The following is a 15,625-nucleotide window of genomic DNA, read 5'->3' on the forward strand; positions in this document are numbered from 1 at the left end:
AAAAAAAAAAAAAAGTGTATGAGAAGAGAGAAGTGGGGGCTTGGATGGGGAGCAGTGGACTTGTGACGCAACAAACAATCGCGTATACAAAAATAACTTTAAAATACCATTTACAAAAAACGACCATTATCATTATTATTATTATTATCATCATCATCATTAATATTATTATTACAATCTTATTAGGAGCCCGTTGTAGCTATCTGAAAGGGGGCCAGCTGGCAGTCTATGCTTTTCCTCTGCCAACCAATTAAAACAAAAAAAAATGTTTCAATCTTTTTACGCATATAATTTGAACATAAAAGTAAAAAATAAAACAACCCTGAAATATTTGCCAGAGGCAAAAACAAAAGGGCAGCAGAATAATTTACAGTTCGAAGGGAAACATCGTGTAGAGGGAGGAATCATCATCAACATCATGCACTGACTTTCTTACATCTTCTGTTAATAAGAATATTTAAGAGATAGCAAAAGAAATCTGAAATATTATATACCTAAACTGCCCTGTACAGTTCTTTATCTTTATAAAAAATGCATATACTGTATAGTTATGGTAGCTAATGAAGGAGAAGTTAGCAGAGAACAATATAAATCAGGAGGAAACAGTAGTCCTGGGTCCCTAGCTGCTGTACTCTTATTTGATCATTGTCTCACACATACAGAAGCAGGTGAAGTATGATTTGGCCGTCAGATGAGAAACCAAACAAGTTAAGCTTTAATATCAACCTGTCAAGATCTGCAAGAGTTTCAGATGATGCGTGACATTCATACTTCCAAACACTGAGGTCTGCTGTGAGGAAACTGGCTGCTAAAATAAAGACATGCACGGTCGTTTATCTGAGGGCCTCACCGGCAGGAGGAGGAGAATGAGAATGAGAACCGAAGAGCAACAACAACAAAAAAAAAAAAAAGACAGGAAGAAAATGAAATAAAATAGCAAATATAAGTCCCAGAGTAAAGACCGGGAGAAGCCAAAAACACAAAGAGAGAAATGAACTGAGGAGAAAAGCCAAATTAAGAAGGACTGTCATTGGCTGTCTTCTCTGGGGGGCGGACTAAGGCAGGCTCATGGTCCCAGCAGTGAGAGCCAGAGTCAAAGGGTTCACGGCGAGTTTGACCATTACTGATGTGTTTTAAGGTTATTTAACTGCTGCGACTGGAAACATGGCTGTCAGGTTTTCTGGGTACTTCACCCAAAGGATCGCTGGAGCGATCTCTGAGGTCCAAAAAAAAAGGAGATTGGGATTACGAAAACCAGATATATTTCTGTGAAATACTGGATAGTTTTACCTCTTCAGGTCTCTAAATACTATTGAAGTTCATCACTTTCAGAAGGGAACGTCGCTCTTTGGTTGAGCTGCTGGCGACTCAGACATATACAACCTACTACTGACAACAGCAATGACCAAACCACGTCAGCCTTATGACTCTGGTAAACAGGGAGGTCAGCATAGAAACATACAGTGCTAGAGCTGAAATTACTGCAGTTAACACAGGGACAAATCCTACAGGACAGAGGTGAGAGACAGTTGAATGTTGGCAACAGTCAGCTCTAGTCTTTCTGTTTCAATGCTGATCCTTTGTAATGTAGCACCAGCACACAGAAAGAGGGAGAGAGACGGAGATACAGAGAGAGAGAGAGAGAGAGAGAGAGAGAGAGAGAGAGAGAGAGAGAGAGAGCACCCTGGCAACCTGTACATACCCAACAGAAATGGTTGCATCATGGGTAACAGATTATCTAGGTTCGCTTTGAAGATTGTTGTTCATTCAGTAGGAGGAAGCAGACACCTTCTGGGAGTTCAGTTAAACCTCAGGAATCAGCTTCCCACAGTAGCTTTTCTGATTAAAGATAATTCCTGATTTAGGACAAAAAAAAAGTTACTTTTCTCATTTGGTATGAAACAAAGAGTTCTTCCTGTTAATGTAAGGAGAACACTTTTTATTTAACACCTACATTCCTCTTCATTTAGCCTAAGAATGGGCAAATCTTCATGATGTGTCTACAGCTCAGAGAGAAAAACAAGACCATTTCTTAATCTACTCTCAAGTCACCAAAAAAAACAAAGAAAAAAACAAAAAACAAAGAACAAAACAGGAATTATCCTTTAACCATTGACAGGGAAATAACCAGACTGATCCCAGGTCAGCGTCTGGAGAAGTCAAAACCTCTAACATCAGCAAGCTGAACAGGAAAGTGTGGGCTTTGTTCTAAAATGGACAAGCCACTTGACCAGTAAGTGTTCTTCCGCTTTGCACAGTGGCACTTTGAAGGAAGGACTGGGTGGGGGGGTGGGGGTTGGGGTGCGTGGGCGAGCTCGGTCATTGACAAGCTGTTCTGCACAGAGTTACACAGAAGGTGCTTCTATGTAACAATGTGCTGTCTGTCTGTGTAGCATCTATCAACTTGGTTTTTTTGGACCCGCCAGGTGAGATCGGCAGAGTCCGTCTCCTGACAGGCGAGAAGACTGTTGGTGGACAGGCAGACAGTTCGTTCCATCATGTCCACTCCAGGGGGGGTTCTCGAGGGCCTTTGGGCTGGATGCAGCGGTTACCGAACCCTGAAAGGAGAGGACTTTCTTCAGCTGGGTTTGAACTGAATAAAATACATCCAGAAATTTCTACCCAGGAGGAACATGCGCCCTTCAGTTCTTGCCTGGTTTCGAAACCGTCACACTTTTTCTGCACATGCAGCCCAGAAAAAAATAGCAATGCCACTCATAAAAAAAAAAATGATGACATTAATAGAAACCATGTTTGTCAGCAAAGGAAAAATCATTACTTGTGCAAATAATACTTGAGTTCCTCCAGAGGGCTGAACAGTGGAAACGGCAGTGTGCAGTCACAGAAAAAAAAAGAAGGTAAAATCACAGATGTCAGGACATCCAAAAGAGGTAAGATAGCAGACTTACCCACCCAAGTCTGCCTTGCTGTCTGTTGCCGTGGTGGCAGCAGATGCAGGGTCAGCTGGAGATGTCTTCTTAATGCAGTCTGACACATCTACACACAGACAAACACACACACACACACACACACACACACACACACACACACACACACACACAGGTTAATGGAGTGGAAATACTGTGTGAATATCAGTGATGTATGTGTTGTAAAATAGTTTTAGTGATGCAAGACCTAGATCTATAAATTATAAAGATCTATAACTGAGTTATATTCATAGAAGGTAAAAAAATCATTGCAGAATTCAAGTCAAAACATGTTCTCTGTTGATTATTCTCTCTGTCTCACACACACACAGAAACTACTGAAGCAATAAATTGGTAAAAATGGTAGTAACCATCATCGCAGTCCTCGTAGCAAGGATAAGCATATACACACATTTTTCATGTCACCTCTCTATAGACATGTTTTATCAGTCTCTCGCTCTTACAGCTGCCCCCCTGACAAATGCTGTCAGCCTTATCGTGCGCAGGCTAATTTGTAAAACACTGACGGCCCATCTCCTCCTCTGCTCTGTTGACTAACTGCTATGAACACGTAAAAAACCCAACGAACAAGGACAAACAATACGGAGACCCACAAGCAGATGAACGCCTCTGCACCCACCAGCGCGCAGATAAAAACGGGGAGTTGTGATTGTGTGTGTTCGTACCTGTGTGTGAGCCGCTCCATTCGGCTGAGGCTGACGTCCTCACCTCCAGAGGGTCTGGCAGAGAGCAAGGGAATTGAGTGGATTAGATCAACTGGTGACTAAAGGTTAAGCCGTAAACATTAAGCACAATTAGACACACACCCACATGAACAGTCATACGTTTCCTTTCAAACTCACTATGCTTCACGGTACCTTTCCATCTCTCCTCATCACCCAGCCTTTAATCCAACCCTTCCCCTTCGGTCACACAGCAGGGAGAACAACCTCCACTCTGGATCTCAAAGGTGCCTCACAGCTTTATTCAATAGTGCAGGATGTTTAGAATAAGTGATATTTCTGAAGTGGTGAACACAGGTGAGAGCTGTGATCTTTCAAAAAAAAAAAAAAAAAAAAAAAAAAAAACCCCTCCAAAAGCAATAAACTATGACTGACTGTTGCCTGTTTCAAAGATGATCTTCACACGAGAACATCTACCGCACATCTGAGAAAGCTAATGCTGCCCTCCAGTGTTGTAAAACTGATAAAGCTTCTTACAAAAGCAAAGTGTTTTAACACAAATGTTTAATCGTGTGCTCTAATGTGGTTGTGAATATTCTAAGGCTCTCGTTCTGAAATATCAGAGAGCTAGACAGGAAAAAAAAAAAAAACAGCAGAAGGCAACGGGGCGGCCGAGTTATTAAAGAGACTATCATGTGAAAGAGAGGTCGCAGGCCTGATACCTGCAATGTGTGCGTCCATCTGTCTGTTTGAAGAGAGGATGAGAGAGACTGAGCCACTAGCTGTTCAAACATTGTAAAGGACCAGGTAAAATGGAAAAAAAAAGAAATCATAAGAAAATGGAAATCTGCTCATATCAGCAGCTACTGACTGTGTCAAAGAACCACGTTTCCCCTTGCAAACACAGCACTTAAACCAATACAATGCAGCACCTTCCACCTACATGAACAAAGCAACAACAACCCACTTGGATCTTTACCTTTTTGTTTTTAATACAAAATCTCTTATTTTTTTTTCTCCTTCAAGTTCATAATAATCATTGATCAGTCCAGCTTTTGTTGGAGTTGACCAATAACATGGACCCAGGAGGTGAGCCAGTGAATCCACAGCACTGGAAACCTCCACCACCTGTGAATCTCGACCAATGCAAACGCACCTGTGGCCAGTATGAAGGACTCGGGGGTTCTCGCGGGGAGGGGGGGAGGGGAGTCGTCGCTGTCCCAGCAGTCTGGGTTAAAAGGTCAGAGGTCAAATAAGAAGCAGCGTTAATAACTGACCGAAGAAGAAAAGACAAGAGATCGATAGTCAGATGACAGAGAGACAAAGAAAAGCTCATCATAGCAAAAGTGTTGATGCTTTGATTCTTCTCCACAAACACAAAGCTGCTTCATTACAAGAAGAAGCTTTGATGCTATTAAATCTGTTTAGGCTGTTTCAAGGCAGATTTTAAACAATGTAAGTGTGTGACAGCATTTTATCAATATTTACTGACTTTATATCAGGATGCATCAGTTTGTAGATGTGCATCTGTACTATTGTTTCAGAAGTGATTTAGTAGAAGTAATAGTAGTAAGTAAGTAGTAAATCACGAAAAATGATTCCTATTATTAATGTTTATTTTTATGTCTCATTTATGTTCACTCTTAAATTACACACAAAACTAAATTCTGCTTTGTAGTGTTTTAAAAATTATATTAAATGTGCTGCTTTAAATTAGTTAAGTTTTAAGTTTAAGTTTTAAACACTTTTTCAATTTTCTGATTTGATAATATTTCATACATGTACTGTTTTTTCTTTTCAATTTTTCAGTCATTAACAATGTTCTAAACATATAAGTGAATATAATAAGTATTGATACAGTGCTTTCAGAATTATGGTCGTACAAAAACAAAATTGAATATAGATTTTACAACATGCACTCATTACGTAATGAGGCGTAATAAGCTACATTCTGCATTTTTTTTTTAATATTTTTCTCCAATTATAAAGATTCAACAAACATTTGGTTTGACAGTTTCTCCCACAGTCCCTGTAACAGACACAAATGGATTTGTGCTGTAACAACACTGATACTGAAGCTACAAACAGCAGCAGTTCACCTGAGTTAGTTTCATGACTGCCTGACATGTAACCGCTGTCAGAGGGAATGAGTCTATGTGATGATTAATAATAATAATTCACATGAGGTGGGCAGCCTCAGACACTGTTAATATGAATTTTTCTTGGGTTCTTTAATGGTGAATAATATAATATAGTCGGTCATGGTTCTGGCATGACCACTAAAATCACTGACATGCTCCAGACAGCCATGATTACATTTCCTTCCTCCTCAAATTGAGTATTCTTTGACAATCTCCATCTCTGAGAGCAACATTGCTTTTCTATTTTAGCTTGGAAAATGACCAACAGGTCATTATTAACGATTAGCTCCTGCTGCAGCATGTTGCAAGAGGGAATCAATGCAAGGGGACATGTAATAAGGAAAAATGATCTTGTTTTGAGTCGCAGCTGCTTCAATTCTGTGTCTGGTTCGCCCAAACTCAGCAGTTTGTCCTGTTAGACCAGAGACTATGGCTTTATCTGATGAAGTGATAACCTCTCATCTCTTACTCTTCTTATAGTCCAGTAAAAAGTGTGAAATACTGTCTGTTATTATGAAGCAATCCCACCTCTGTTTACCACATAAACTCAATTATCTCAGTTTGACACAGCTGTGATTTCTTTATGGGGCCTAACAATAATAACTGGCTAGCGATTCTCTCTGACAGAAAGCTACCTTTAATCTGCTGTCCAGCTGCAATAAATATGGTTCTTTTTAATGCAAGGCCAATATCCAGGATGACATTTTGTATTAATGACCTTATTATGGACCATGAGATTAACTTGTCTCTTTCTCTCTTGACCCCTAAATTATATTTTCTCCCGTTCATCCAGGCTGAAATTTACTCAGAGGCTCCGAGCGTAATGCCGCCATTATAAAATATGAGCCTCATTTCCTGGTAGAGACAATCCATGTTTCTCCTTTTCTTTGATGGAATTTTCTGATTCACTCTCAGACCTTCACGCCAACTCCAACGCTCAACTATTAAAAGGGTGATTGGTATTGTGGTATTTCTATGCACTCTAGACACTATCTGATCATCACTGTCTTGTCTAATGATTCTAACTGAAATCTACTGACTCCTATAGCTAGAGATTTTCTTGTACACTTTCCTACTTCGCTTGAAGGCTATAATGTTTTGTTATAAAACCACTTTTAACTCCGTGCAGACGTCCTAAGCTTTATGAATGACTCATTTGAAGATGGGTGTTTTTCCTACTGGATTTGAGAGAGTACCAGGAAAGCCCATAAAACAGCCTTGGATAGGGTAACATTAGTCCTAATGATGGCCAGAGTTCGATGCTAGTTAATCGAGGCTTTGCACCATTTTCAGGAAAACATTAGACGACTGTGCAGAAGGTTAATGTAGCCATGAGTGACGAGGGGAAGAGTCAACAGAGACAACATGATATTGCTGTTCCTGAACTAGTTTAGTGCCATTAACAATGTAATTACTCACTCCAGTAGAGTTAACAGAATAATGAAAGCTGTTAATCAGTTGTTCTCAGTGTTGTTACAGGCACAGGTGACTTGGTAAACGTAAAGTAAACCTGCTCTTGTTGTCAGGTTTGAATGAGTTTTAACAGATATGACAACTGTGAATTACAAGCAAAATTATTAGTTAACTATATTCAGTTACAGATAATAATTTAATATTGATTATTAAAAGGATAATCATAATGGTAGCAACCTTAATTTTGCCTTGGTGTTTTTTTTTTTTATATCTATAATTGTGATAAATCTTATTACATTTTAACCTTATATCTCTGGTATTGGTCTCCCATTGTTCTGTGTTTAAAATGCTGTTTGTCACTGACTTGTGAAGGAATCTGAAATGTACCAAACTGTGTGAAATATGCAATATATATTGATTTATTGATAGTGCGACCAGTAAAAACAAGCACAACAAGCAGCCACCAGCTTTCCCTTGACCAACCACAAAGCAGCAATTTGCTCAATGCAACTCATCAACAAGCAGTCATTAGATTCTTGCAACCAATCAAACAGCAGCCGTTAGCTTTTCATGACCGATTACAAAGCACTACCACAGCCCGAACAGATAATGAGCCAGAAAGCCAAGCAGACCAAAGACAGACCACTTCAGGACTGTGAGGCAGATATTTCTGCATTGATCTTTAAATACTGGAGTTACTTGAGGAGAGCATAATGTATGATGCCAGACATTTAAATGGCTAAGATAAGATTTACATTTCATTCGATTATTGAGAGAAACAGGCTACTTTTTTGTGGCTGTTTCTCAGTGTGTTTCATAAAAACAACTTGTAGGTTTGAGGCTGTTGGTTTTCCTTGGTATAAACCAGGAATAATAATTACAACACCATGCCAATGTAAGCTGTTCTAATTTGTCATGTCAGAGAAAGTAGGGGAATATCAGAAATAATAATAGCCTCAAAACAGGCTAATTTCTGAGTAGTGCATGTCAAGCTCCAATTTCCAAATTATTCTTGAGATTAATTCCCTTTTTAATCTGGAGAACAGTAGCTTGTTAGAAGAACAGTAAGCTGCTGTTGCTGACCACTAAAAAGTATTACAAATTTTACTGTAAGACTCCAGTCATGGACTAAATGCTGCCATGCAACTTAAACTGCTTCTTGTGTAAAAGCATCGATAAACTGGTTGTTTTACTGAAAATTATGTTAGTTTATGCATAATTTAAATACAGCCTATGTTACTTTAACTAAAGAGTGGTGTTTCTTCTGATTGCAAGAGACTCTGTTTGTAGAACGTACACTAGTTTCTAATTGAAGTGCACTGCCGCCCAACTCGCATCATGCTCCTCATAGTTTCATCCAAATATCTAAAAATGCAGATAAGTTATTTCATCCAGAGGCCATTCAAGATCAAAACCGTTCCAAGGCAAAGTCAAGTTCAATCCACTCCGTTTCATATCAGCTGCAATCACAGCAAGAATCAGATTTCAGAATCTCCCGATTTTGAAACCAACAGCAGGAGAAGGGACATCGTTCCCTTCAAAACCTCGCCATTGAAATTGTGACAGTGCAGCCGTACGGATGTACACACAGCAAACAGTGTGACACTGCTCTGCTCAACCCAACGTGCACAGAAGTGTGTATTTAAATGTGCATTTGTCAGCATCATGCAGTGTCGATCCTTCACCATCCAACATGCACACACACACGATTCTCACTCACAACTGCACTGAAACAAAAACACACAAAAACAGGTTTTCTCTCATTCTTTCTCCCGTTTGCAAACTCACGCACTTAGACAAACACACACAAGCTGAAAGAGGAAGAGAAGAGTTGTTTTGACAGATGTTTGCCTGTTAACATTCGCAGCATTCCTTGCAAACCAACCAATTTGTTATACAGTCATGCTTTATATGAGACTCACTGGAAACTATCTCACTCTGTCTGTTTCTCGTGTTTTTTTTTCTTCTTATTCCTTTCTTCCATATCTCCTGTTTCTTTTCTCCCTGTCTCTGACTTTCCCCGGCAGTAAGAAATGTATAACACAGCGTGTCTATGTGTTGACAGATAAAACTTGTCATTAGCATGTGGTCTGTCTGAGACCTCCGTCTCCTTACTGACCCAGAAAATGACTCTACCGTGTGGTTTCCCTGAGCATATGTGAATGTGGATAATAAGGACAGGTTGACAGACTTACCCTCAGCGCCTTTTCCAGCATTTAAAAGGAGAACTTGACTAGACTCATTAGAATGAGCTGGACTGAACTTCAAGGTTCAGTTGAGTTAATTAAGTGTCGTTCGGATCCTAATCTAGCTAATTTAACTTATTTTGTAAGCTTTTTTTCATTAATCAAAACTATTGTCTGAACCTGACAAAACAGGGGAATCCAGATGCCCATTTATCTCACTAACTTTATTTGTTGGTTTGTCTTTGTTAATTGATTGTAGTAATAATCATAGTGGTTAATTGACTGTCAGGAAAGCAGCCAGTTAGATTCACTCATTCAGTTACAGTAGCTGACTGACGTACTTGCTGTAGTTGCAGAGGGTGACGAAGAGGTATGCCCTGCAATCGACATTGGCAACACCTTCCTGACTGGTTGCTGGTCTCCATGGTGAGGGGACGCAGCTACCATGGCCGTCGCCGTGGATACATTAGAACGATAGCCCTCCTTTCCTCCGGACATCTCTCCATCCCCCTCCTCGTCCGAGTTATCGGAGTGCAGGGGGTTGGTGAAACTGAGGGCAGTCCTAACAGGAGTGGAGGAGGAAGAGGAAGAGGAGGAGGAGAGGTGGGAGGAGGAGGATGATGATGGAGCAACACGGTCTGAGGAGGAAGAAGAGGAGGAGGTCTTAGGGAAATGTTTTTCGGGGCTGTTGCAGGGTTGAGCCCATGCTGCGTGGCCAGCCTTCACCTCCACTCTCTCCCCTCCCTGCGGCTCCCCCTTCTCTCCACTCTTCACAGGGAGGTGGTTTGGTCTGGTTAGGACGCCTCCGTCTGTGTGACTCTCCCCACCTGCTCCTCCCTCCGTGCCCGAGTCCTCCGACAGCGAGGAGCTAGACGTCAGCAGGGATTGGCCAGAACGGGCTTTGAAGGCGTGGCCTCTTTGCAGCATACCCCCGCTGTTGGTTGAACCACTGCCGAGCCCGCCTGCTACTCCCATCGAGGGGGAAGTGTCAAAGCTACGAGGTCCTTCCTGCAACGGCACCTTTTTAATCTCAATGCTGAGCTTCCTCTCGATCCGAGGAGCACCAGAACATTCAACAACCGGGGAGAGGGGAGAGGAGGAAGTCTGAGTCTGGCTTTGGCCTGATTCTGATTTTGTTGATGCTGAAGATAATTTGTTGTTGTAGTTGTCGTTGAGATCCAGATTTGAGACCTGCGTCTGCTGTTTTCGACTTTCAAGATCTTGGTCTTTCTGCTCTGAGGGACTGGTCCGTTTGTTTGAACCAGGCTCTGACTGGTTCTGCTGCTTGTCCACATCTTTCTTCTGAAAGAAAATGGAAGTGAAGAGATGAGGCATTTCATACCCAGATGCAGCATCACCCAGATACCAGCCCAAAAACATGACATTAAAAATATAAAAGGTTAGAACAGCATAGAGGTACAGTTACATTACACTTTGTCCAATAAATAGACACTCAATCTCGCATCCACTTCTAATAAAGCCCACATGACGGATTAATTCTAGTCTTCAAGTGTTTATTTTGGTGGGACCTCGAGCTCCAGTTCTGGGGAACTTTGCAGGTCAGACTTTTGTTCAACTCTGACGCAGATCTACATAATTGGTCCATACAAACACTGATTCACTGTGTTCACAAATGGATAATTTATAATTCAGGTGTGTACCATCACCTGTTGAGTACAATACTACACGACTGGTCTACAAACTGCAGCATTGCTCTCATTACAGTTTGTTTCCGATCAACATCAAAATCACGACGTCATGTTTTTTGTTTTTTTTCTTTTGTACAGAAGCTAATGTGACCTTGTGTTTATGCAAACCAATTATAAAACAAAAAAGCCATCTGTTCAAGTGTACTCGGAATGAACACCTACCATATTCTATTAGGAAACAGAAAACACACGTAACTTCGAATATTGTCCCTTTACAGCAGAAACATCAGAGGGTCTCCAGGATTAACTCAACCTGCCACAGTAATTTATAGTACCAAATATCTGATCACCTGTCCCTGAGTGAGTGTACAGTGCAAATCCATAGGCTTGAACCAATACATTGACTTTGCACATCATTCTTCTGGTTTCCTGCAACTCTCTACTGTCAAGGTACTCTCTATTGAGACAGTGTAGCAGTAAGACCTCTGCACAATAAATTCTGCGGGCAAGACTCCTGATGTTGCACATGTCAACCTAAGTTACTCTGGATAAGGGCATCTGTGAAATACCTTGAGTGAAATGTCAAACACACAACACGTTTCACAGGTCCAAATACCACATATATCTACATGGAAAAACCATCCCACGCTCAATTGAGAGAGCTGTGTATTTGTAGTGTATGGGCCGTCTCACCTGTGTCACGTTGTGCTGCGCAGTAGCCAGGACGTGTATGAGAGGTTTGGGGTGGTAGCGGTCGTTGTCCTGCCGTACGTTGGTGACGGTGGGGAAAGCCGAGGGGGGAGACGGGGTCAGAATGGGGGGTACAGGGTGAGGCTCAGGGGGCTGGAGAATCTCCTCTTTAACGTCACCTTCTGCCTGGGAACTAGACAGAGAAAGAAGAGCGAGCTCAGTTAACAGAACAACAGCGCTAAATCCAGACAAGGTTTTCACTGAATGGATATTACTCACTGAGAGAGAGAGAGAGAGAAAAGCTTTTGATGTTTTCTAATTAGACATCTCAATTCCACAGAGCCCAAAATGCAGCAGAGGCGCTATAATTACAACACCAAACTCGTAGCCAAAATTGCACATTCACAAAGATAGAGCCACTGATTTTGATGTCAACATATTTTGCTTTTGCTCTTTAATTTAAGTTGTTCTAATATTGAAGTACAAACCTGGACTGTTTGCTTTAGATGAAAAGAAATACGTCTGAAGCCGCCTTTAACAAAAGTTCTAAAAACACTATTTAGAAAATGAAAGTGATAAAAAGCCAAGGATTTCATCATACTGGTCAGACATCGTACAGACATCTGAAAACACTCGTTTAAATTATTCTCCATCTAAAGGAGTGATGAAACAGATGATGAAATGAACTTCTATTAAATTCAAAGGCAGCTTCTGTTCATGTTGGGAGGCTAAGTTTTCCACCACTAGATGGCAGAATTTTAAAAAGTGAGGCAATCTGCTCACAGTATGTCAACATAGCAGACAAACTAGAGACAAATTACATGTCCTCGGATGTTAGGTGTCAGACAGCTCTCATCTATTTTTTGTGGATTCAAGGTGGACATGATCTTTGGATGTGAAGCAAACTGAAAACAGACACTGAACCAGGAACTGCAGAGCAGGGTCTAAGACAAGTTTCCCAAGGGGATATTCAAGTATTGTATTTTTTTCCTATTCTATTGTATTCCATTATTTTCTATGCAGCAACCTGCTGAGGAGATTCTGGTCCGGACGAAACATTTAATTCTCTTCTGTGCTACAATAATGCATAATGCTTATAATCTACTTACAAACCCACCTATACAGACACACAGTGTAGGCGTGTGAATTACATACAGGATATTGAGGTTGGGACAAAGCAAGCCACACAGCGATGGAAATTTATACATTAAGATATTGTTCCACTCCACTGAATATACATATTACATATGCATGCAAATATATACACACAGAAAAAACAGTGAAAGGATGTGGTGATGTGCTAAATCAAGAGCACATGACTGAAGCAAGAGCCAACATAGGAGTGACTGCACATGATGCTGTGTGTGTGTGTGTGTGTGTGTGTGTGTGCGTGTGCGTGTGCGTGTGTGTGCGCGCGACACACATACATAGATAGAAAGTCAGACACGAAGAGAAGTTGCAAGACAGAAGCACAGGGGATTTCCTTTTCTTGAGCAACTTGGAGTTGCAGTCACACTGTAGGCTTCCTCATAGAGCCTCGGCACTGCAGTATAGCTGCCATGTGATGGGGCTCACTAATATCATGTGTATTTTTGTTTATTTATGATTCTGTATTTTTAAGTTTTGATTTTAATGAAATATGGCAAAGACAAAAGATACTAACAACAGGAAACCATGCAGGGATTTAGGATAATAGCGTATATTGTAATCTTTAGGTCAGGGGTCATGATTGTTGCTTGAGCCTGAGCCCAGCTAGTTATAGCAGAGCTTTTTTTTTACCACTAGAATCTCTACTGGTCTCTTACAGGTCACTTATCTGCAATTTCTGGCCTCCAAGATAAACATTAGTTGAACAAGAAGATCATTATTCCTTTGGAGTTTCCATTAATGAAAACTTACATTACCCATGAGATTTACTTCGTCTATATCATCCTCATTGCCCGAGCAAGCAAAAGACATATTTAACAGTAACACAGATGATTCCCACTGGTGCCGATTGTTTCCATGGGGATATGAATCATTCAGATGCCACAGAGTTTATTCAGGCCCTGAATCCCTCTAAGATGAGATGAGATGAAACTTTAATGATTCCTAAGGGGAAGCTGAGCTGTTACAGGAGCAAACACTAATAAGTCAAAGCAAAACAAATAAGCAATATCAACAAGCATAAGGTTACGGGCACAAAACACATGCAGCACTAAGACATGCGTGAAGAAATGTATAAATAGGTATTAGGTGATATGAGGGTTTACATGAAGTGAGTAAAGGAGTTGAGGTGTTTTCCTGAATGCGAAAGTTACACCTACAGAACTTTCAGTTTAATTCATCAGTGGCCACAACTGATAAACAACACCTACATATAACTTTTTCAAAACACATATTAGTTAACACAGTATAACTGTTACATCTAACGTCTTCCTCTTTTTGGGCTCATCATCTACATGATCTGTTTGCTACTATATCAATTTTCTATCTTATTACTTGAATTCAACGGTGCGAGTGCAGCTTTGATCAAAACACAGGAATTTATCGGAATTACAAGTTGTCCACGTCACATCAAACTAATTCTCTCAGCTTGTGTTACGCAGACTGACACGTTTCAATAACTAAAAGTTCACCTTACATCTTTTACAGCTGTAAAATGTTTATATTTATTGCTTCTCTGGCTTTAAATAGTGTCAAATATTTCTGCAGTTTGAATCAATTTTTTTCCCCTTAAAGCTGTAAAAAGCTTGTGTGTGTAAAAGACAAGATCTCCAAGAGCTACAACTATTCTACAACACTTGAAAGAGCTGCAAACTACAAAACTAACCATGCACTCCTGTTCTTCTACTTTTGCCCTAAAGCGTAAAAACACTACAACCATCCATAGTGTTCTGGCACCCTGGTGACACACTTAAAAGCTAACCCTGAGCACACACACATCAGGCGCACATATGCGACCTAAACTCCTACACGTAAACACAAATGTGTGCACACGCCTTCAGAAGAACTTGAATTTTATGTAATAACACCACCCACACTCATAAATAAATGCACAAACTCACACACACACGACAAGTGCACTTTGCCCTCCACATATGTACTCCAGAGGGAAGATGCTGCATTTTTAATCAGAGCGCTGGTTCACAGTGGGACGTTCATGCGTCCACAGGAGGCGGGGTGTAATAGCAGGAGATGGAGCTTAGAGAGTCCTGGTTTCAGGGTCTGATGAGGATACATTTACACAAAAAAAAACAAGAAAAGTAGCAAACTGCACACTCGAACCACACACATTTAGATCACTACTTAAGTAAATATGTGTTTCTGCTTGCTGGATCAGATTATTATGTATTTGACTGTCTACAACTGGTAAGAATTAACTACTTTGCAATGCTAACAAGCACTGCAAAGTTGCAACAAGAGACACGCACCAATTCCAACAACGAAGCATCAGGTTGCCTCAGTTGAAGAGCTGCATCTCCTCAGAGCTGATTAGCAGCACTCAGAACACACCTCTAGAATACATTAATTTATGAATAACAAGCCTTATTTTGCTTAATAACAATACAGCAGTACTTCAGGTTTAGGTTCAGATCTAAGATGTTTTGTAAGATTAAAGAGGTGAAAGACACCCACTGCATTGGGACAGTATGCAGCAACAGGTTAAGACCTATAACACACACTAAACACTATTGGCTTTTTTATCCCCCAGGGGATACGACAGAACAACCAGAAACTTTAAGGTAATTTTAATCCTAGTTTTTTAATGCTGTTGCTTGAATTGTTCTTTTATCTTTTATGCCACCTACTGGTACTCGACAGCTTAAAATATTTGAGACACTACAGACACAATCTGGTATGGAAGTCGAATGCACAGTCCTAACAGATGGAGTAGAGGACATGACTCTGAAGGGCGTGGCTATAAATGTGTGTGTATGTATGTAAAACTGCATG

General features: G+C 40.6%; 1 protein-coding gene across 2 annotated transcripts in view; it reads right to left on the minus strand.

The window, feature by feature from the left end:
- Positions 1-2,380: 2,380 nt before the first annotated feature.
- The window catches only part of ptpn12 (protein tyrosine phosphatase, non-receptor type 12), a 43,623-nt gene continuing 30,378 nt past the window's right edge, over positions 2,381-15,625 (minus strand). Inside the window, exons 13-17 of one of the 2 annotated variants that reach the window (XM_022749763.1) lie at positions 11,693-11,882; positions 9,692-10,652; positions 3,614-3,667; positions 2,914-2,997; positions 2,381-2,558 (exon numbers count right to left, since the gene is read on the minus strand). In XM_022749763.1, the coding sequence (XP_022605484.1) occupies positions 2,497-2,558; positions 2,914-2,997; positions 3,614-3,667; positions 9,692-10,652; positions 11,693-11,882 (1,351 nt within the window). In that variant the 3' untranslated portion in view covers positions 2,381-2,496. Of the gene's footprint in view, positions 2,559-2,909; positions 2,998-3,613; positions 3,668-9,691; positions 10,653-11,692; positions 11,883-15,625 lie in introns of both variants that reach the window. The other variant, XM_022749764.1, reaches the window with a different exon arrangement.

Source organism: Seriola dumerili, unplaced genomic scaffold (genome assembly GCF_002260705.1).
Source record: "Seriola dumerili isolate Sdu_G_001 unplaced genomic scaffold, Sdu_1.0 BDQW01000138.1, whole genome shotgun sequence".
NCBI lineage: Eukaryota > Metazoa > Chordata > Actinopteri > Carangiformes > Carangidae > Seriola > Seriola dumerili.